General features: G+C 46.8%; 3 protein-coding genes across 8 annotated transcripts in view; 2 read left to right on the top strand and 1 right to left on the bottom strand.

Annotated features, from left to right (window-relative positions):
• Positions 1–591: 591 nt before the first annotated feature.
• HIF1AN (hypoxia inducible factor 1 subunit alpha inhibitor) lies at positions 592–10,461 on the bottom strand. 3 transcript variants are annotated; one of them, XR_012629676.1, is made up of 9 exons: positions 10,248–10,448; positions 8,837–9,087; positions 7,436–7,584; positions 5,581–5,726; positions 5,004–5,110; positions 4,555–4,618; positions 4,206–4,316; positions 4,029–4,119; positions 592–3,024 (listed from the first exon to the last, which is right to left on the bottom strand). XR_012629676.1 is itself a non-coding variant. In XM_074874796.1 (8 exons), the coding sequence occupies exons 1-8, from the start codon at positions 10,425–10,427 to the stop codon at positions 2,980–2,982; spliced, it is 1,053 nt and encodes a 350-aa protein (XP_074730897.1). In that variant the 5' UTR covers positions 10,428–10,461; the 3' UTR covers positions 592–2,979. The 3 variants fall into 3 exon arrangements, 2 of the variants coding, with proteins under 2 accessions (XP_074730897.1, XP_074730896.1); XM_074874796.1 differs by lacking the exon at positions 4,029–4,119 and having other exon boundaries at positions 10,248–10,461; XM_074874795.1 differs by lacking the exons at positions 592–3,024; positions 4,029–4,119; positions 4,206–4,316; positions 4,555–4,618 and adding an exon at positions 4,640–4,896.
• Positions 10,462–14,342: 3,881 nt separating this feature from the next.
• On the top strand, positions 14,343–18,113 carry NDUFB8 (NADH:ubiquinone oxidoreductase subunit B8). The gene is made up of 5 exons (XM_074874797.1): positions 14,343–14,453; positions 14,629–14,755; positions 15,377–15,476; positions 17,072–17,227; positions 17,884–18,113. Exons 1-5 carry the CDS (start codon positions 14,354–14,356, stop codon positions 17,974–17,976), a joined length of 576 nt encoding a protein of 191 aa, XP_074730898.1. The 5' UTR covers positions 14,343–14,353; the 3' UTR covers positions 17,977–18,113.
• Positions 18,114–20,388: 2,275 nt separating this feature from the next.
• SEC31B (SEC31 homolog B, COPII coat complex component) overlaps positions 20,389–22,709 on the top strand; it is a 37,954-nt gene continuing 35,633 nt past the window's right edge. For all 4 annotated transcript variants that reach the window (XM_074874798.1, XM_074874799.1, XM_074874801.1 and 1 more), the window contains exon 1: positions 20,389–20,478. The gene's annotated coding sequence lies outside the window, so the exon portion shown is untranslated. The remainder of the gene's footprint in view (positions 20,479–22,709) is intronic.

The raw sequence follows: 22,709 nt of genomic DNA on the forward strand, positions 1-22,709 counted from the left end.
TAGAAATTTGTTCAGATTTAGCCAACATTTCACTGATGGTTAGATGCCAAGATTGCTGGAGAGTTAATATTACCATAAAATAACCTGTGTCTTTATTAGGCAGAGAAGACACCAACACCCACATACAGCAGAAGTACACAGAGGAAGCCTCCCTCCAAAATCTCCTTGTCCAAAGTATGAATCAGGTAAAGGACCAAATGGAGGATAAGATATCCCAAAGGATAAGCAACTGATAGAACTCATTAGACCCGATAGTGTAGTTTGCTCCATCATCCCGTCAGTGACCAGAGCATGGTGACACCATTCAGGTCAGCAGGGAGGGGAATTTGTTCCCTCCCAACCGACACTTATTGTTGACAGCATTCAAGGATACCATCTTATTCCCAGCTTTCCTTTCAGGCTTACAGAAATAGTATGGGGAAAGTTATGAAGATGCAAAATAATGCAACTGGTATTGCTGTTTTGAAGGCAGTTCTGGAGACCAACAGCTTTCACCAGTGAAGAACACAAGTGGAGTTATTAGAAAGACTGAAATGTAGCTTTATACACACGTCTCCTTATACAGCCACTCACAAAATAAAAGCCACACAGTTCTGTTGTTCAACATTGGTTGTATTTAAGAACTACACTTCAGAAGGTACCGTGTGTTTGTCACACCCCACCCCCTGCACACACACCCCTAGCAGAGAACACACACAGCTTCCCAATACCATGGCAAGGGGCATTGAAAGCACAAGGTGAAAAGGGAAGGGGGGGAGGGGGGTGGAGTCAGTCCATCAGTGCATTGTAAATGAGCTTTCACAAAGTCAAGTGCAGCAAAACCTGTTCAGACACTTTAAAAGTTAGACCTTTGGCAAATAAAGAAAAAAAAAAAAGGATCCTAAAGTTCTGTAAGTACCATTCTCTCTCCACACGGGATACGAACTCCCACCCTGAGCTTCAAGAGTTGATGGTGTCTAACAAGTAGTCCTGGAGACTACCATGTGCTGAATAAATAGCACAGAGATGGGATTTCATTTGAGCATCTTTCAACCAAGGGCATGTGCCCAGGATTCCTGGGAAGGCCTTGCTTTTGGCCAGACTCAGCAGCTTACCCTTCTTCCCTACCTAACTGAAGGCTGAGCATTGATAAGTATCCAACTGAGTGACCTTCATCTGGATCTAACCACAGCTCTGGAGAGTCTGCAACTAGTAACATGGCAGTCAGACTACTCAGTGACACAGGCATACTTCCTAAACAAGGACCCTGCAGCTGCCAATTACACTTCGTTTGTTCTGACCTGTAAAGCAGTCAGAAAACTAGCCCCTGGGATCTCCTGTTTGAAAAGCCTTTCAACGTTATGCAAGACAAGCTCCCGGCAAGTGGTGCATAAGCTGTCCCAGCAAAAGATGGGACCTGAGGCGAAAGATGGAGCACTTCTTGAGCAGCATGTTCTCAACACATTTATCAGAATCCCATGTCAGAACAAGCCCCAAAGAACAAGAGGGAAAACACTGGGAAGTCTCAATAGAACAAATTCCCCACCATTCTCTGGGATGAGATATATGGGCTGTGAAACAGCTTCTCTCACCTCTAGCTCTTGGGACCCATTACAACCGCATCAAATACACAAGACCTTTGCACCACCCCCCAAACCAGGGACAGCAGTGCAGCACACAGGAAATAAAAACATCCATATGAGGCTGGAAAAGGAGGAGGAGGAAGAGGAAAGCAAAATGAGTTTTCAAGGTGATTGCTGAGGACTCTTAAAAGAGACTTGTATGGTTCCTGTGCCCTGGTCTTGTGACTTCCCAGCCTGCCATGTCAAGTCCCGGAACACAAAAAGGATCAAGATAAACTTAACCACATTTAAACAGAAAGCCCTGATCTCTTTCACATGCCTGTACAAGGAAGGGAACCACACACTGGCATGGATTTAACTGATGGACAGGAGCCACACAACATCACACAAACATGCGCACCTGTGCGCAGCCACACACACTTGAGTTCTTGCTGTTTCAGTAAAAAGGGCACTTTCCCATGTTACTCCAAGGAGCCAGCACCCCTGGTAGGGAGAAGGAAGGCTCTGTACCTATCTGACACTGCATTTTGACAGTCTAGCTCGGCACCCCTGGGGAATTTAATTTAAAAATGTGGCTTAATTATTCAAGACTTGGAGAGTGCCTTGGCATTTATGCATCTCCCTTCATAACACTACATCCCCTTTTAACCACACTGCAGCTTCAGAAGAGTGGGAGAGAAGCCTTCGCTCTCTAGAGAAAGCTGTCAGAAAGGAGATTTATCTAGACTCCTACAACACAGATTTTTATTTGGAGAGCATAGGATTTGGCACTCACACACTAGATGAATCCACTCTGATCTCTACCCTGTTCTAAGTCCAAAGCATAGATGTCTTATTCAATAACTTGAACCATTTGTCCATTTGCTTATCACACACAGGCCATCTCACATGTTTCTGTTATACAAAAAGGTGACAGAGTTGAGCATGGACAGGTCCTCTAAACAACAGAGGACTGTGAAACCTCTCACTTCCCATCTTACATCCACTGCAGGCACCAACACATAAACCCAGCCAGGAGGTTCAAACCCCATGAGGCTGAAGGAACAAGATCATTCCCGGTTCTCCTCCAAACTCTTCTTCAAATGCCTGAAAACCCTGAAGCAACACATCCGAGTGACAGAAGCCATGCTCCTTGTTGTGGCAAACAGGGCAGAGGGACTAAAAACAAGTTAGTGAGCATGAATCCAGTTTCCAATAAGTGCAGACTCTTTCTTGGGAGGTTCGGTTAGATGAGAGTGGAGGATGAATGGGGTACTAACGGTTTTTCAGTTCCAGTAGCCCCCTTTATTGTTGTGGGGCAGGGATGGGCCAGGAAACCCATCAGTCTGTTAAGTGCTGCGTGCAATACTAGCGCTCAGTATCTTCCATTGCTCGTGAACAAAGCAGCTCCAACATCAGTCACCCAGGCAGCCAGGCATTAGTCATACCGTCCCTTAATCATCATATTCAACAAGGGACCCACCTGTTCAAAGCAAAAACAGATCATTAGCTGGGACAGTTACACAGAAATGGCAGCTGCAGAGTCTGCTCCCTCTGCATCACAACCTTATGAGCTGAGCGGCCTAGGGCAGAGGATCTCAGCACACAAACTGAGCCTAAGGTACACCGAATCAGTTTCAAAGTATTTCCTAGCGAAAACTCTGGGGCACCCTTAAGTACACCCTCTAACACCCTACCAAAATTGCAGGGTTCTCTGCCAACACCCAACTTTAGCTATCACCAAAACACTGTATACACAGTATTTGAGACTTTTTCACTTCCCACCTTATATTTGTGATTTCTCAGCAAATGCTATTAGAAGAAGCCAATAGTCATCAGGGGTTGTGCTTTTTGCAAGGCAGTGAAGGAACATTCTTACTCACTGAATCCTTGGGGTCACTTGGAAGGAAGGCTAGGACTGACGATTTTGCTAAGGTTTTGGTTTCAGTCAAGACCACTCCCATTCCTCAGCACTGCCTGATCACTGGGGGAAGTTCAGCACGCTATGGCAGTAAGATAATCTCAGGGAAGAGGCATGATCTCACAAGTGCGCTAAAGAGAAGTTGCTGCACAGTGGTAACGGTTACAGACCATGAAAACATTTCTATTCACACCCAGTATTTCCACTTTCAGAACAGTAGGAGATATTCAAATGTATACTCTTAGTACTTCAATCTGGTTTTTTGAAATACCAGTTGGTTAAAATTGCAAAGAATTCGGAGGGGATGGAGATGTGTGTTAAGGGGGAAGCACATAACTTAGTAGAAGAGATTTCTCTTATTCAAGAGGTTTGGATTCAACAGGTAAAACAGTTTCTTTTTTTTGGCAAATACTGGGTATCACTGCTGCCCAGAAAGCTAAGGAGAGTTTCAGAGCAACACTTTCCTGGCAGTGCCAAAAGCCAAAGTACACCTTCCCCCACATACAAGAACAACTACTCCATTGTCTGTAGTGGTCCTCTCCAGAATTATAATTTAAAGAGCTTGCCTTTTTGTAGCCAAAGGACCTCTGAAGACAGCAGGAAGAACCATTCACAGCAACAGAGCAACCCTGCTTTCTCCTACCCTCATTGTGACACCTGCAGAGCCAAATAGTTGGCATCTCGAGTTTTGCATTAAACCATAATGATTTCAACAGCAGTGACTATATGGCTCTTTTTTGTACCTCTTGTGGATTTCCTAAGGCTTCTCCCAACATCTTCTCAATGTTCCTCATTATCGCCACTTTCTGATGAGCCTTTAATGGATATTCAATTCTCTTTGGAGTTGGGGCACCCTGAAATATCAAAAATAGCTCATTGCACGCTTCCTGAATTGGTAGATTATTCCACCTTCTCCCAGTCACCCAGTTTTTCACACACCACTCAAAAGGGAGAAAGTAGCTTTCAGCTTTAAAGCAAAAGATTTGGTGCAATGAAGTTCTCATATTGGCAACACATGCCAATACACCTCTACCTGAAAAAATCCTCTGGGAGAGAGCTATCCAATCTGTGCAGGAAGGTGCTTGTACTCACCTTGTACCAGAAGTTCACAGTGATGGTAATCCCCCCATTCAGGAGAGACTCAATGTGGTGCCACCTGCATGGAAACCACACAAAAAAAGAAAATAAACTATCACTGTAGCTTAGTGAAATACCTTGGATGGATGAGTTCAGACAGCACTAGACAAGCCTTGCCCTATATCTCCATCATCAAGACCTCAGAACTTCTGGAAAGCTCTCCTTAAATACAGATCCTTTTCTTGCACACATTACTGGAGTACTCGCACAATAATGTAGCGTCAGGGAGAACTGGCATCCAACAGACAGGAAGCAGAAGCAGACTGGCCCAAGATATCACAGAACATATCCCACTTGCTGGAGAAGTCAAAACAAAATTCTCTTAAGAGCCAACCCAACACTTCAAGCAGAAAACCCTTTAAACCTGTTTGATGGTCACTGTGCAGTCCCACCATACTTCTTACCAGTACATAGGTATGTATAGCACATCTCCTGGACCCACCACCGTCTCATAGCCAACCACGCTCCGGAAGTTCGGAAACTTCTCATAGTCAGGATTGTCAAAGTCCACCTAACAGAAGAAAACATTAAGAAACTCAGAACTTCATGCAATAACAGCCCTCATTATCAGCTCTCAGTATCAAATCATCCTGATCTTCCCTATTCAGCTTTTACATTTCCATTTGTGTCTTAACTCCATTGAGAAGTCCTGCAGTACCTCCAACTTAGACAGGAGTCCTGCAATTTGTCTCTGAGCAAATCTGTATTAGACCGAACGATCAATGAAACAGAACAGAGAAAATAGCAACTGCAGCCCAGCTGTGCTATCAGTAAGGAGATGTTTATAGCCCTAGCTCTTCCAAGTCAGGACCAGACACAAACAGAAACACCACCAGTCGTTCCATCTATTCTCAATGTATTCACCAGTTAACAGATCTGAACACGTATGCAGCTTTAATTCCAGTGTAGTTTCCTCCCAGCTAGCATCTTTACAAATGTCTTTTTTTGGCATGAGGCAGAGAACAGATCTGCTACTCTCACCTGGCTCTGTCTGTCACACGGATGGTGCACAGGATAAGGGTAGAGGCATTCAAACTGATCAGGAGGGAACAGGATACACCTCTTGTAACCCTTAATCTGAGCGAAGAAGTTCTGCTGCTCATCATAATGAGCTGGTGTCACATTCCCTACACAGAGAGAAAAGATGATAATCAAGACACTCTCGTGTACAGGTATGAAAGACAGAAGCAAGTTATATTCCTTGCTAAAGACAGTAAATATGCTCCCACATATTCAGAAAACTAAACAAGGAAAATGACCAGAGGAACAGCACAAACTGGTCACTATCAGTCAGCCTTTATTGAGCAGTTGCTATTCCACTTAATTTCCATTCTAAATCCATATTCAGCACCTTATGCTCTACAGGATTAGGATTTCCAGCTTGTTTCCAGGAACAGCAGATAGTGAATGTTGACAGGAAGCTTTTTCATAAAACACTCTGTTTAGATGACAAGTTGTAGCATGGACTTTCAAAAATTATTAGTCTAGAGGAAAGGAGTCTAACAGTCTGATTTTGAAAAAAGTCCTAGTAGTTTTGCAAGACAACAAGTAAACAAATCTCTTTGTCACTGGGGCTCCTAATAGCACCTCATCAGTCTGATTAACAATTCTGAAGCTTGACTGTCACCACTAGATCTTAAATTTAATCAAGTCTTTACAGTGGGACATTTTGTACCCCTCACAACCACATTTTTCAGGCTGTTTGCCAATTCAGATATTACTCTTTTAGCTTGCTCTTTATATGTATTTTCACTAAAGAAAATTAAGATAACCCATATCTTCATTAAAAAGATCATACAATCACATGCTCCTGTAAAGACACTCCTTTTTCTAGCACACACTAGTTCAAGACAATGCCTTGGTTCCTGTGCATAACCTGTTAACAGGATTTTAGTGATCATATTATGATCTCTAGGGAAGTGTTGGTGCAGTGCTTTTATGTGAAGTTCTCTTCTCTCAACTAGTAAAACAAGTGGCAAAGACAAACTACAGTAAGTTGAGTATGACTTGTTGCAAAGGGGAAAAAACATCTGCTGTCAGAACTGAAGAGCCATGAGTTACCAAGTAATTATAATTGGATGTGACAGCCACACTAAGTATAGGCCATCCCACTTCACAAAAGTGTGTATGTTCCTTGCCCAGTTACTGAAGTTACTTTCTATTAGAATGCTCTCCTCATCAACAATGTAGTAGTACCTCTGTCTTCTAAGGCACCTGCCTATGAGTCAGTCTCCACATGGATTTGGAATTCCACTCTATCCAGATATTTTTAGGATTTATCCATCTTCAAGTTCTCCAGTGCCCTCTAACCTTCCAAGAAGAAATTCAGCTCTTAATTGAAAGGGAATTCCTCACCACATTGTACCAGCTCAAATAAGAACAAATGCTTCACAGAATAATCAACATTTCCTCCTGGGTAGATGTTGGACATGCTGAGAAAAGCCCAGAAGACTAACTTTGCTCAACTTGCAAACCCTTTTGCATTTTAAATCTGCAGACTCCAAGCATTTTAAATCTACAGCATCTGAAGTATTCAAACAATAAACAGGTTTTAGAACATGATTAACAATTACTGAAAACAGTCCTACCAGCATCACACAGAGCCCTCCCATGAGCAGATTATATCCAGGCACTCACAGTACATCCCTGGGGAAATACAGGCTATTCCTTTGGTTGTTTCCTCTCTATAACACAAGTTAAGTTGTGGCAACAGTCCCCTCCCAACTCAAAGCTTTAAACTGCCTGCTCTGAAGGAACACTTAAGAAACTAGTGGAAAATCCATTTGAAAGACCTGGAACTGAAATACAGCAATGCTGACCAGAGGAAACTCCTTACCTTCCATACCAATAAGAAGCAAGTTAGAAGTCAGTTGACCCCAGCCACGTTTCCCTTGCTGCTTGTTAATCCAGTTCCAGTTGAAGCCAAGGAAATCCACCACAATCTTCCTTCCAACTGTGTCATTCAGGGTTTGCTGCAGATATAGCCTGTATTTTCCCAGAGACAAGCAGAAATTAAGTATTACGCTTCGTCATGAACAAAAAAATGTATCTCTGCATCTCTTCAGCAAGATTTCAAAACAAAGAGACATAACTCCTAGAGATTCTGTTCTATCACCACACACCATAAACACCTGTGGAAGTAAACAGTTTCAAGAAGTCCCCAAAGTTTTCTGAAAGGTTTCCTGGTACAGAAGGGAACAGAACTCAGTTCTGCTTTAACAGACACAAGGGAAAAAGAGAATTTTAGAGCAAGAACAACCCCCTCGCAGTGCACGAGGAGGAAACTGTAAACAGACTGGCCACTATCAAATATCAAACACACTCATGAATAATTGCCAAATAAACGCCACCATTCCAACTCATTTGTGGTAAGAGTTATCTCTTCTACTAGAAGTGCGTGAAGGCAAAAAAGGGCTCAGGAAACCCAGCACGTTTCCGTATCAAGTTACTTTAAAGCCACGTTTGCATTTAGACGTAGAGGATCAGAGGAATCAAACATCTGTGTTAACAATTGCAGTATTACAGACTACTGTCTGCAATGCTGGAAGAAAAATGCATTTTTAAGCTTAAGGACTGCCTTCTCTCTTGGAAAAGCACACCCAAAGCTGAGAAAGAAGAGAAAGGGACACCCAATAAGTGGACATGAACAGAGTTGCTTCCAATTATGACACAATTAAGCATCTGTAAGTCCTTTTAGAGGGCTGGTGACTGATAAAATTAACTGAGGGTTTAAGTACAGTTGCTAATAGTTATATTCCATATAAATGTGAAGCTCCTCTCAGTAAATTTCAGCTCTGTTAGTGGTGTAGACCATCACCACCACCAAATACACAGCACATATGTAACTTTTTCTCATCTTTCTGAGAGAGATGGTTAGCACCAGCTGCCTTGGTATTCTGTAAAAAAGGCCAAGTGCCAAAGCCTGTACTTTTTCATCAGATAACTAAGCTCCTCTACCAATACCAGAGTCTGCCAAAAGAAAGTGAAGCTTAAGGCTTTCTTTATCCAAACGCTGCCTTGGATAGAGAAGGAAAAAAAAAAAATCTCTGCAGACAATGTGAACAATTTGATTAATGATAGTATGACATTTTAATCAGGTAACAAAGCTGCTGTCAACTAGCAGACCTGCAGAAAAAGGCTATAAAAAAAAAGTTTGAAAGGTTTTAATCATCAACACTCACTGAAGAGAAACTTACCCCCTACTCAGATCTGCAGAAATGGAGAAACCTCCACTTACCTCTCAGCACTCCCTTTTTGTTGTATTTCTTTGAGTCTGTCCACAAACTCAGCAAACTTCATCTCTTCCCTGCTTGACTTGGGTTTGAAGTTCTTAAAATTGGCCATCTTTTTCTCATCATAGTACAAAAACTTGTGTGTGCTGGCACTATACACTGAGAAGTCCCCATTGCCAATGTTTTCCTGGAGGTAGTCCAGGTCCCATTTCAGAGCAGGATAAACCAGATTTGTATCTGTCAGCACCACTGGCTCCTGGAGAGAAACAGGAAGTTTACTGATTCAAGGACCTCTTGAACTTGAGAACCATCACATTTATTACTGCAACCACACAAACTCTCTTTGAAAATGGGGAATTGGAAAAAACATTTACAGTAATCAGATACCTTGGTCTGGGGAAAAACACATGCAAAACATGACAGGAAGATTTAGGAAAGTGGTGGCCTCCTTCTACAGCAAGCTCCTGGTAGCAATGGGACAGATTCCACTATCTGCTTAGCTAATCTCTAACACGTGAGATTAGGCAAACGCTAGCTGGGAACAGTTTTAGGCCTGCTTGGTCCTGTCACGTAGCAAAGAAACAGTAGATTCTGTCTGGTCACTTCCAGCTTCAGCTATGAAGGCGTAAATGCTGGCAGAAAGATACCTCTGAATCCAGAAACAGAGACAGCCCTCATCTCTTTCCTCAGAGGATCACAGATAACCTTCAGCCATCAAAAAACTGACATTACCCCACCTCTTCTACACTAAAAAAAAAAAAACCCAGAAGGAAGACAAAGGACAGCACCTATCTCATCACCTATAATTAGTAAGCAACCTAAACAAGAATGACAGCTGCTGTGTTTCCAAGCTGTGCATGTACAACTTCCCTTCTTACAGGCTTTTTTTTAAAAACAACAACTAGCAATCCTACCAAAAGGAGATTGAGCTTGTCAGAACTGATACAAGAGCCGCTAACGCAAGGCAACCTCCACGTCTCTGGTCACTCTCACTTAGAAAATAACCAACACGTGCCCGTGGTTTTACACACTTCCACGATTTCCATCCGGACAACAAAGCACTTAAAGCAAACGCTTCCTGCAAACTTCACAACTCAACGCTGTGGCACCGAAAAGAAATGCCCACTACCACTAAGAGGAACAGGACAGGGGCAACAACCAAGCCCGCGCAGGGAGGGGGCACGGCGGGCGCTCCCCGACAGACAGCGCGGTAGCCCGGAGGGACAGAGCCGGGACGGGGAGGTGACTACAGCCGGGACGGCACCAGGACCCGGGAGAGCCCCGCACGCTGCGAGCCGCTCTGCGGGCCCTGCTCTGCCCGGCCTGACGGGCAGGGCTGGCAGCCCCCGCGCCGCGGGGCACAAACCTCCCGGCCCCGCCGCAGTCCCTGGGCCGGGCCGCCGCTGCCCACCGCACCTCGTTCTCGATGAGCTCCTCGGCGCGGGGGTCGCTGTGGCTGAGCCGAGGGATGGGCCGCGTCTCGAAAGAGTAACGACGGAACTGGGAGTCGGTCCACCCGGGCCCTGCCGCTACCCCTGGGCCCTCCCGGCAGCCCGCGGCCGCCGACGAGGAGGAGGAGGAGGAGGCCGCCGCCATCGCCGCCTCCACCGGAGAACCCGGAACTAGAAAGCCGGAAGCGGAAGGTGCCCACCCGGGGCAACGCCGGAAGCGGAGGGAGAAGGCGAGAGGCAGAGGGGCACCATGGAGAGGGCGGCAAGGAGCGGCGGCGGCGGCAGCGAGCAGCGCCCCCGCGCGGGGGGAGGTTGGGGGCGACCTCTGCTCCCCTCGGCCTTTTGGCACTTTCCACGGTTTTTGGATATCTGTGAGAGCTGGGAGTCCGCGCGGGGAGAAACCCACTACCGATAACAGAAAGGATCGTCTGTGAAGTCTTGTGCGGGCCTTCGCGGCCCTCAGTGCCCGGCCCTGTGCCACCCTGCGTGCCTTCAGCTGGCAGCCCCTTCCCCTCGAGGTCACCAGTAGATGACGGGGCATGCGTGCTGCTCCTTGGGAGTTGCTCCACTGCCATGTCCCTAATGAAAACAGCAAACTGTCCGTTGTCCTCACTCCGTCTACAGAAAACATACCGCTGTGTTTTGTGCCTGAAAACTATAAGTTTAATTAACATTTGCTACAAGAAAAAATATGTAGCACTGCTTAGTGTAACATCCAACTTTCAATCACAAATGGACATTGTGTGACTACATCATTTTACCAAGATTTCATAAATTGCATGCCTAGGGCTGGAGCTATTGGATTTTTTTCTTAATGTATGTTTACTGGCTGAGACAAAGTCGACATTCTGCGTTTTATCTGGAAGCAGAAAGAATGATGATTGCTCTTTCCCAAGAATGACTGCCACGTGAGGCATCAGCTCGTGAGAAAATTTTGGTCTTTGGCATTCTCTGGAAGGAAATGGGAGACCTGGTTACTCAGGATATGGAGAAGGCTGAGGTACTTGACGAATTTTTTGCCTCAGTCTTCACCAGCAAGTGCTCCAGCCACACTGCCCAAGTCGCAGAAGTCAAAGGCAGGGACTGGGAGAATGAGGAACCTCCCACTGTAGGAGAAGATCAGGTTTGAGACCATCTAAGGAACCTGAAGGTGCACAAGTCCATGGGACCTGATGAGATGCATCCACAGGTCCTGAGGGAACTGACGGATGAAGTGGCTAAGCCACTGTGCATCATACTGAGAAGTCGTGGCAGTCCAGTGAAGTTCCCGCTGACTGGAAAATGGGAAATATAACCCCCATTTTCAAAAAAGGAAAAAAGGAAGACCTGGGGAACTACAGGCCAGTCAGTCTCATCTCTGTGCCTGGCAAGATCATGGAGTGGATCCTCCTGGGCACATGGAAAATAAGGAGGTGACTGGTAACAGCCAACACAGTTTCACTAAGGGCAAATCGTGCCTGATGAACTTGGCAGCCTTCTACGACGGGGCTACAGCACTGGTGGATAAGGGAAGAGCAACTGACATCATCTACCTGGACTTGTGCAAAGCATTTGACACTGTCCTGCACAACATCCTTGTCTCTAAACTGGAACGACATTGGATTTGACGGATGGACCACTTGATGGATAAGGAATTGGCTGGATAGTCGCACGCAAACAGTTGCAGTCAACAGCTTGATGTCCAAGGGGAGAGCAGTGACGAGTGACATCTTTGTTGGTGACATGGACAGTGGGATTCAGTGCACCCTCAACAAGTTTGCTGACGACACCAAGCTGTGTGGTGCGGTCGACACACTGGAGGGAAGGGATGTGCCATCCAGAGGGACCTGGACAGGCTGGAGAGGTGGGCCTGTGCAAACTTCATGAAGTTCAACAAGGCCAAGTGCAAGGTCCTGCACATGGGTTGAGGCAATCCCAAGCACAGATACAGGCTGGGCAAGGAGTGGATTGAGAGCAGCCCCGTGGAGAAGGACTTGGGGATTAGTGGATAAAAAACTCATTATGAGCCAGCAATGTGCATTCACAGCCCAGAAAGCCAACCGTGTCCTGGGCTGCATCAAGAGGAGAAGTGTGGCCAGAAGGTCAAGGGAGGGGATTCTCTCCCTCTTCTCTGCTCTCGTGAGACCCCACCTGGAGTACTGTGTCCAGCTCTGGGTCCCCCAGTATAAGAACAATATAGACCTATTGGAGTGGATCCAGAGGAAGGTCATGAAGATGATCGGGGGCTGAAGCATCTCCCTTATGAGGACAGGCTGAGAGAGTTGGGGTTGTTCAGCCTGGAGAAGAGGAGGCTCCGGGGAGACCTTATAGTGACTTTCCAGTACTTAAATGGGGGCCTGCAGGAAAGGTGGAGAGGGAGGGACTCTTTATCAGGGGGTGTAGGGATAGGACAAGGGGTAATGGTTTTAAACTGAAAGAAGGTAGATTTAGATTAGCTATAAGGAAGAAATCTTTACTGTGAGGGTGGTGAGACACTGGAACAAGTTGCCCAGAGAAGTTGTGGCTGCCCCCTCCCTGGCAGTGTTCAAGGCCAGGCTGGACGGGGCTTTGAGCAACCTGGTCTAGTGGAAGGTGTCCCTGCCCATGGCAGGGGGGGTGGAACTAGATGATCTTTAAGGTTCCTTCCAGCCCAAACAACTCTATGATTCTATGAGTCAGTGGTTTTCATTTTACAGCAGGTAGATGTGCTGTTCTGTCTGTGTAGAGCTTTGCCTTCGTGAGAATAATGTAATCTATTTTCCTCTGTCCTTCCAAAATTTATTCATACGCTTAGTTTTGAGGAAAAGGAGTGCTGCTTCACCCTTTAAATCTACAGCGCTTCTCCTGTACAGGTTAAGAAAAATTTTTACAACATATTTGCAAACATATTTAGATGCTTTGGAATCTTGAACCACATCTGTGGAAGACTCAAACATAAGCCAGAAACTAAATACCCAGTGATGAAGAGCCAATGTAAGAAGCAGCTGACCATGATCCAACCCTGCAGCGAGGTCTGCGCCCACACGGCGCAGCTGGGAACTGAATGTCCCCACTTCCAGTGCGATTCTGCTCTCCCCAAAGCACCACGCGGTACAGAGGTGGGACAGTCACTGAACACTGCTCCCTCCAGCAGCCTCTGCACTGGAGGGTTAGGCTCTGAGTTAGTAACTTTATTAAATAACTAATTGACATACTAACTTTACTGCATAGTCAGTTGTAAGGGAGTTGGCTGAATTAAGACACTGTCCCTAAACCAGCACGACGAGGCCTTTCTTTGGGATAAGTGAAAGGATCCTATGCTAGCCTGCGACTATGCCCCCACCTCAGGCACACTGTGTATCACACATATTTTTGTGGTTCATCACTATCTTCATTCAATTAGTAGGTTTGCAATTAATGTTGTTATTAGAAGGAATGACTTTTATGACAAATTGTCCGTGATAGTTTTTGAGCTGCAAAGGTTTATAATGTAGATCGTTATAGAGACATTACCCATTATGGCTGATGTGAATAACTGAAGGAAAATGAGTTCAACTACCACAGAGTTTACATAATGAAGTAAACTGCAAAATCCTTTAATGCTTATATCGATTTTATCTACAATAATATATTGCTTACATTTGAAGAATAGCATCACTAAATTAACATGCCATTTCAGCTGTTCACGTTTCCTGGCTCCACTGAGATAAGATGATTACATTCGGGTATTAACTTTAATAATATTGATACTGATAAAAGAAGGCAATTTGCATAACGCCGCCAGCCACGGCATCGATCCGATTGAGCATCGACCCAGCTGCTCCGCAGGAGGCTGTCCTGTGTCTGGAAGGTAATACCTGCCATCAATTCCCATTACCCCGCTTCAGATGATGACGGCCAGAGCGAAATATCGCACCGATGGCCTTTCCGTCCATTAGCTCTTATGTCAATGTTATAATAACAGCGGCTGATTAATTAATGCCCTAGACGGGGGGTTCGTACCCTGCAGCGCAGGCAGTGGCCGGGGTCGCTGCGCCCCCGCGCCAGCCCCGCCCCACCTGCGCTCTTCTGTCCCTACCGGCCACCGTCGGCCGCGCCTGCGTGCTGGGGGTGATGGCGGCGGCCGGGCTCCGCGGTGTCCTCTGGCAGCGGGCGGCCGCCCGGCTGTGGGCGGCGCGGGCCGCCGCGGCGGCGCCCCCGGGGGCGCGGGCGGGTGAGCGGGGAGACGGAAGCGCGGTGCCTCGGCCGGCGGCGGGGCGGGTGTCCTTGGGGCGGCGGGCCGGTGACTGGGGGGCCGGGGTGCGAGAGCGGCGCGACCTGCCCGGCCCGGCCTGGCTGCGGCTGCCGGCGGCGCCCGCGCCCACCCTGCCTTGTTGCTCTCCTGCCAGCCTCGGAGATGTCCAAGGACCTGTTGCCCGGGCCGTACCCCCGGACACCGGAGGAGCGGGCAGCCGCCGCGAAGAAGTACAACATGCGGGTGGAGGACTACGAGCCCTACCCCGACGACGGTTTCGGGTGAGCTGGGGGGTCCCGTGCCCCTGCAGCCGGGGAGCGGGCCAAGGCTGGCACCTCCCGGCTCTGCGGACAGGCGCTGCCGGCTGGGAGTCTCTGTTGAATGCCTGGAGATGTTGCGCTGTGAGCTTAGAGCTTTGAAGGCACACATCAGTGTTTTAAAATAGGAACAAGTGGAATGAGTTGGAGGCTTGTGTGAATAAAATACTGTATGAGACACTTCGTAGGCTGTTGTAATGCAAGGCTAAGAGGGATGAACTGAAAGGCATCTCTGGAATAAAGATTTTGGGATATATTTAAATGGTGGGGAATATTTTGACAGGTGCAAAATGCAGCACAACTAGGGTTCTGTATTTCAGTTAAGCTTGCATTTTCTTCCCACTAGTATAGCCCAAAAAGGCCACTTTGAGTAACACTATTTGTTACAATGACTGGTATCAAGGTAGTGATTGTGCTAATTCCATATATGTATTTTAAAAAGTGTGTATACATAGGAGTTATCAAAACAAAGTAATGTTGAAGTCTTCTGTTTCCATAGGCCTATCCTATAGTGTTTCCTTACAAAATGTATCTAAATTAGTACAGACTTCTTGTATATTTGGGTTTTTTGTCTGTTTCTCACAGGTATGGCGACTATCCCAAGCTCCCCGATAAGTCTCTGCATGAGAGAGACCCCTGGTACCAGTGGGACCAGCCAGAGATGAGGCATAACTGGGGAGAGCCGGTAGGAATGCTAGTACCACTTTTCAAGCTGCTAATCAGTGCTACTGTTATTAAATACTAACATGCACATCTTGTTAGTGCTTTCTGTTTAATCCTTTGTGTAACTGCTTTGTCAAGCACAGGTGTGTGTTGCCTATGCCAGCAGGGACAGTCAGTTAGAGGGAAACTTAGGCTGTGGCCATCAGGGTAATAATTTGAAAGTGCTGAGGACTGTTAACATCTTACTGAGGAAGGAGACTTTACAAACTTAAGTGTCTCTTTAGGAATAGGAAAGTCTCATCCATTTTCTCTGCCTGATGTGACTCAGTATAAGAGGTTAGTTCAGAATCATTTAGCAAAGAAGCCATCATTTGAGTCCTTCTAGTACAATGGAAGTAGCTATTGCTGCTTTATTGCTCCAGGGTTGTTTTGGGATAGAATACAATTAAGGAGGTTTTCTCTGAAGAAAGTTTGCAAGATATCCTTAAGACAAATGGATGAATAGAGCACTTACATTAACTTTCAAAATTTAAGTTCCTCAGACTCCTTGGTGGGAGTAATTTTTCAGTTAGTGCCTGGTCTTTCTGTGAATGGCTACAATCTAACTCTGATTACTGAACTTGGTAATTAACTTGAGCTCTCCTTACTAAAGTAGAGATTATGTAAGCATGTGTATGTAATATATCACAGTATAAACATGTCAGAGCATCATAGCAAGTGTACCACAGTAAAGTGCATGTTATAATGACTGTAGAAACGCATGAAAAAATCCATGGTGATTCTGTGTTGTTGTGGTGCTTCCTACAGGAAGCCTTGTATAGGTTCCCTTGCACATGGGGTTGGCAGTGGGGGACCAAGTGCAATATACTGGTGCATCCCAGGTGTCAGCAGATGCCTCTGTTTAGGCAACTGAGTTCTGCTCAGTCTGGCTCTCTGGGTTTGATGGCAAATGGCTCTGTGTGCAAAGGGGAAAGATGGGGAGCTAGAGGCAGTACTTGAGCTGCAAATTAATGGCTTCTCTGCCTTCATTAATGTGAAAGGAAACTATAGGCAGAAAATGCTTGGGACTTCCTTATGTGTACATCAAGGCAGAAGCTTAAAGGCCTTTCTGCTTCAATCAGGAAGGGCATTAGCTTGCTACCAGCCTTGCTTGTCATGGAGTAACAGTGCCAGGTGCTCTACCTGTTTTGAGTAACTAGCTTCCAAGTGGCAGGTAGTTGATGCTTTGTTTGAAATAACACTGCTATTTCTGTTTGGGTATGTGACTGAACTTCCATAAATGAGGGTACTGATTAATACTATGCCTTTTCAGCAGTGCTGGGGAACAAATCTAAGGTGGAGTGATTATGTATATAAATAAAATCTGCTGCTATCCTATAATTAAGCATATTGCCTGGTATAAGCATAGGATGGAATTTGGAGTCCTGAGTTTTCCTGTAAGTGACAATATGGTGTGACTGTAGGTAAATCACTTATCTCCTCTGTGGCTTTATCTCCACTGAGGTGGAGATAAAACAGCTTCTGGCAGTTTTGTGAGTGCTTTAAAGCACTGGTCCCTTGATAAAAGCAGTTTGAGCATTGTTGGTAAATGTGCAGCCATTTTTCTTTGTTCTTTAGATGCACTGGGACTTTGACATGTATCTTCGGAATCGTGTTGATACATCCCCGACTCCAGTTCCGTGGCACACCATGCGCAAACACTTCCTTATCTTTTTGAGTACCATGCTGATCATGTTTGGTCTTGGAGAGATCTATCCATCTTACAGGCCTGTGGTGAGTGATGACTTTGGGTAAAGGGAGGAAAAGTAGCTGTGTTTCTTGTCACTGTCAATGCCCAGAAGGGTGGTTTTGCTGAAGCAGAGTGATGAGTGTGAATGCAAAACGCTGCTGCTGCCAGGGTGTGGCCAAGGGATGTCCTGTGGCCTCATTGAGCCTGAGCTGTTCTCTTGACTGCCTTGGCTCAGCTCACAGGTTCCACTTCATAGTGAGTAGGTCAGGGAACTAATTTTAAGCTATACTTCTTACAGTAGCTCTTTGCTCTAGGTATTCTCCTTCTCAGTGTGCATCTGATTGAGAGAGATCTTTTATCTCTTCTCCTGCCCTGTGTTTTCAGTTATCTCATGATCTAGATCGTTTGGAATGTACTTCTGAAAAATACATCAGAATACACAAACAGCTTGTGCATTATCCTCATGCTGAGACACAAACTGTTGGTTAAGATTAAATGCAAGACCACCTTGATGTTTCTGTTAAAGGACATGAGTTTATACGAAGAAGTGTGTCTCTGAATTTACTTTCCTGCTGAAGCACTTAAGAAATATAAGTTATAAATGACAAGCCTTGATTTGGGTGGGATGAGACATTTTGCCCTTACCCCATAATTTACTTGGTGAATGGCAAATTTGCCACTCTTTTATCTCTCCTTGTAGGGACCGAAGCAATATCCCTTCAATGACCTGTATCTGGAGAGAGGAGGAGACCCCAATAAAGAGCCACCAGTGGTGACACACTATGAAATCTGAAAGTTGAAGTGCTATGTTTCTCCTGTGTCAGCTCTGCCGAGGATGCCATCTTCTCTAGTGTTCACTGTGGCATATGTTAATGCTTGTTCTTCAATGTTCAACCACTAACTGCAATGAAATATATCGATGATACCTACTGTGCTAGTTGTCTTCTGTTGGTTTGAGAAGTCTGAACAATGGCCAATGAAATTGAATGACCTTTGCCATTTTTCTAAACAGGCTAATATCTGTGGGGGAAAGTTCTGAGTGCAGTCCTAGGACTGCTGCTAGCTTTTGTACCTTGCGCACAAACACTAGCTAAGCCTGTTTATGTAGGAGATATTGCCTGTTACCAAGTGGCTTACTGCAGGTGCTGCTTGGAGTTGAACTAGAGTGCCAGTGCTTGGGAGTCTCATACCGTGTGAATAACTGTCCATCCTTAGTGGGATTTAGTGTTGGTCTCTTCCTGGTCTAGATGCCTTTTTCAGTGAAGCTTGCACAACCAGTAGGGAGCACTAGTGAGGCACAGAGCCTTGCAGTGTGTAGCTTGAAGCTGAGCTCAGAGCTGTGGACAGCAGTGGTAGGAGAAGATTGATGAGCAAGTACGACACTGGCCAGACCTGTTCTGCTGTACCTGGGCTTTGGCCCAAGAGCACAGATGCCCAAGTTGCTCCTGTGTGGCCTGAGCTCATCCACCAGCATTGGAGTTCCATCTGACCCATGAAGTCTGCCTGTCTTACTGCAAACCACTGGTCTAGGGCCTCCTATGGCTTCATCAGCTGTTTGCTTGGGAAAGTTGTACATACAATTTTATTAAGCTCTGACATTTTTCTAGTGCTGCTCTTCCCTTAACATAATTTTTTCCCCTTGTTACTGAAGGAGATACCTTTAGTACTGATTTATAGTGAAAATTCTCCCAACTCCCCTGTGCTATGTCTTAACACCCCACTGTTTGGCTGTAGGAGTGGGTGATCACAGAAGGCTAAGGGCTTGGCCTCTTCTGGGTGCTTCCTATAAACTGGATGCTGTGCTCTGCTCTCAACATCCTGACATGACTCAGTGTTGTGCTTTAAGAGAAGAAGGTATTTGAAGATAGTGATTCATGATTTTTCAATCTATAAAGATTTTTAACCCCAGGTGTTAAAGGACATTTAGCTTGATCTCTGTGTAGGGGTTTCTATAAAGGTGTATGTTCAAGGGAATTACATGATTGAATACTAGGACATACAAATATGTGTAAATAAAACTAACCTCTTCAGAGGTGTTGAACAATCACCATTCCTCCTGCCTTTAGTAAGCTGTCACCTTCTCTTCTAGTTATAGAAATGCTTGCTTTTAAATTATGGACAATGATGTTTTACCCTAGAAGGGTGGTTTTTAAGTAGTTTTTGAGCTGTGGGGACCTTGAAACTGAATTCTGATACAAAGTGTTACGTGGGGGAAAACACTTCTTAGGGATACTTGAAAAAGAATTGCCACTCCATAGCACTTATGTGACAGCACTATGTACAATGTTGTGAGAGTTGTAAGAGTCTTCAAGTAAAATCAAAATGATCGGGGCAGTAATGGCTGCCTTACCTTGGTGTGTGTAAGGTGATAATGCAGCAGTTACACAGAGGCAGGTTGAGGCCCATCCAGCTTATTGTGCTGCATGCCACATGGCTGCCCTGCGCCAGCATTGTTTGCTGCCTCCTGCTTTGGGGAGTTTCACACCCAGTCCATATCTAACCAGTAGCTTAATGTTTTTTTTTTTTCATGGGGAAGGCATAATGGGCAGAGAACATGCCTCAGAAATCCTTAAAAATGGGTTTGTAATGTAGGCAAGTTTCTCAAAACAGAAGAGCCGTGGGGGGAAGAAGGTCTAGGTCCATCTGCGCATTTTTTCCCTGTCAACTAAAATGCTTTTAGGAAAATATATTTCTAAGCCATGCTCTTTTCCCTTTTGCATGCTCTCTCGGGAAGGCTTAAATCTGTAGCTGAGGCAAAGTTCTGAGGGGGGTGACTTCAGAGGCAGCAGACCCTGGCTCCAGCTAGTGTGTCCCTTGGCCTACAGCACGGACCATTTCGGACTAGTGGATGGAGCAAATTCAAGTATCTTAAAAACAGGAAAGGTGCCGGAGAGCCTCGTGGTTTGGGAGCCCTGTGCTGAGCCCCGGCTGCTGCTGGGGCCCCAGTCGTGGTGCCACGACTGAGGAAGAGACGCCCCAAAGCTGGGCAGGAGAGGCTGAAAGCACCCCCCAACACTTTCGGGACACGCCCGAAGGGTAGTAGTGGCCAAACCCCCCAAGGGGACGGGCTCCCGCACCCTGGGCGGTGGTGACGGCTCCCGCCCTGCGGCGGCCCCGGGGCTGTCGGCAGTACCACAGCGGTGAACGCTGGCGCCGGCGCAGGCGCGGCGGGGCGGGGCGGGCGGCGCTTCGCGGGCGGGCGCTTTTCGGCTCCCAGCGGCCACCGTCGCGAGGGCTCAGCTGCGGGACCGTTCGGGCTTGGGTCGACGGCTCGGCGGGGACGGCCAGCGAGCCGGTAAGGGCCGCCGCCCGCCTCCCCTCCCTCCTCCGCTCCGCTCGGCCTGACGCGAGCGGCTGCTCCTGCCCCGGCCGTCGCGCCCCTCAGCCCCGCCATCGGGGGGCAGGGGCCCGGGAGCCGCCCCCGGGGCCGGCCCAGCCCCGCCCGCGGCCCCCCTGCCCTACCGCGCCCCGGGGCCGGACCCCTCGCACCCGTCCTCCTCTGGCCCAGGCCTGCTCTGCTGCCCTGCCCGCCCCAGTGTCGCTGTGCCGGCTCTGTCCCCAGGTCCCGTGGCTCTGCCCCTACCCCTCTGCCCCGGGAGCCCTGGCGCTTGTTTCCGCTCCGCCGGCGGGACGGCTTCTGGGCAGCGGCAGGCGGGGAGCGCGGCTGTTCGACCTGGGCCGCGGAGAGGCCTCTGGGGTAGCCGAGAGCCTGTTTGTGACAGCCGGCGTCCGAGGTCACTTCCTTCCTAGACTTTCCCTCTTTTTCGCTATCATACAGTGTAACGCTGCTGTGTGGAGCAAGCTGACTAGATATGTGGATACACACTCCCATCCGTACAGTCCTGTGGCCCTTAGCAGTAGCTTTTGAAAGTGCTCAGAGCACAAGAAGTTTCCTTATATACTATGGGAGCTGTCATGGAGGAATGTGCTGAGCCCTGCCCTGCCCTGCAACAACCCCGCCTTGCAAACACCAATGATTAGCTGAGATTAGCGTCCTTGTGCCTTCTGCCTCTGTAATCGGGGTTTATAATAAGCATTTACAAGAACAGTCTGGCTATAGGGTATTTGGGAGCTGCGAAAGGACAGTGTCAGAGCAATGCAAAGGGAAGGGGCTGTACAGAGATTTTAAACTGATGCTGGGGTGTGGAGACTGTAGGACCATTTGTATCTTAACCACTGTGTTATGGCTGAGAGGCCTTTTTCAATTCTTAAGGTGGCTGCCTGTCACCTAGGTGACCTTGGACAAGTCTTTTCTGCCCAAGTTTCACCTTTAGCTGAGGGGGATCAGGCTGTCAGCTTCTTTGTGTGCTGTGCTGGAAGTCCAATATCAGTAGGAACTGTTCAGAGAGGAATGGTTGGGTGCCCAGTGGCAGGAGGAGGATTGGGGAAGTCAGTAGGAGGGCATTTCTGATTGACAGTAGTTGGGTGGTGCCAGATAGAGATGGCTTTATAGGATGATAGCAGGGATGATTATTATGGCAGCTTTGAGGGTTAATTACCTGATACAACAACAAACACAGTCTTTTAGGATGTATTCTAAGCCACAAATATTTCAGGTTAGTGTAGGTGAGGAATTTTTGCCTCTGTCAGCATTGCCCACGTGGTCTGTCATGGTTTGAGAGCCATGTGCTTTTACTTTTCACTGTTTATCTGTGTGCTCTCCATTTCCCAGTGGTGGGGAGTGCTCTGACCTGCTGGGTTTTGCTTTGCAGACAGTGTTACCTTTTAAGGACACTGTGCAGGAAACCATGGCTGGGGGAGGCTGGGGGGAAATGCTGCTTCTGTCCCATGACTCCTATTGGGGCTGAGGTTTGTTAATACATTAGATCTGTAATTTGATGTCTGTAGAAGGAGGAGGAATTGTCGTGATTAATCAATTAGAGGTCCTGAGGAAAGTATGAGCTTTCTCATAAGTCTTAGATGCTAATTTGGGAGATGACAGCAGGTGGCAATCTCTCCTTAAAAATTCTGTGGAAGAATTCGATGCTTATGAATTTTTCTCATGCAGCCACAAGAGGTTGCTAAAGATGGGCTTTTTCCTGCTTTAAGGATCGTGAGTCCTATCCTGGATACAGACATGCACAGTGTGTAGAAGGATTGCTTCTCTTAAGAGAGTAAGACTCAAATCAGGCTTTTTTTCCTTCCAAACTCAGAGCCCACTGATTTAAGGAGGAGATGCTGTTGCATCCCCGCAGAACCTTAGCTGCAATAGAGCAGAACTGATAGGAGGTGCTTAAGAGATGGTGTGATACAGTGATGCTGGCTTCTTATGCATCTCCTGTGGGCCTTCTCAAGTCTCTTGGCACTGCTGCTGCTTTGCCTTGAGAACCAGGGACACAGTGTACTTGTCTGATACCTATGATCCAGCATTTCTCCCGTTGTTCTGTTGATACTGAGCCACTCTAAATGGTGCCTTGTTTGCTTTCCTATGTCTGGGTGAGTTATCATGAGCAAGACACTTTACCTTCATGTTCTGTCCTAACTTAAGTTTGTGAAAAGAGAACAGTGATGTTGACTTTCTTATGC

Source organism: Strix uralensis, chromosome 7 (genome assembly GCF_047716275.1).
Source record: "Strix uralensis isolate ZFMK-TIS-50842 chromosome 7, bStrUra1, whole genome shotgun sequence".
NCBI lineage: Eukaryota > Metazoa > Chordata > Aves > Strigiformes > Strigidae > Strix > Strix uralensis.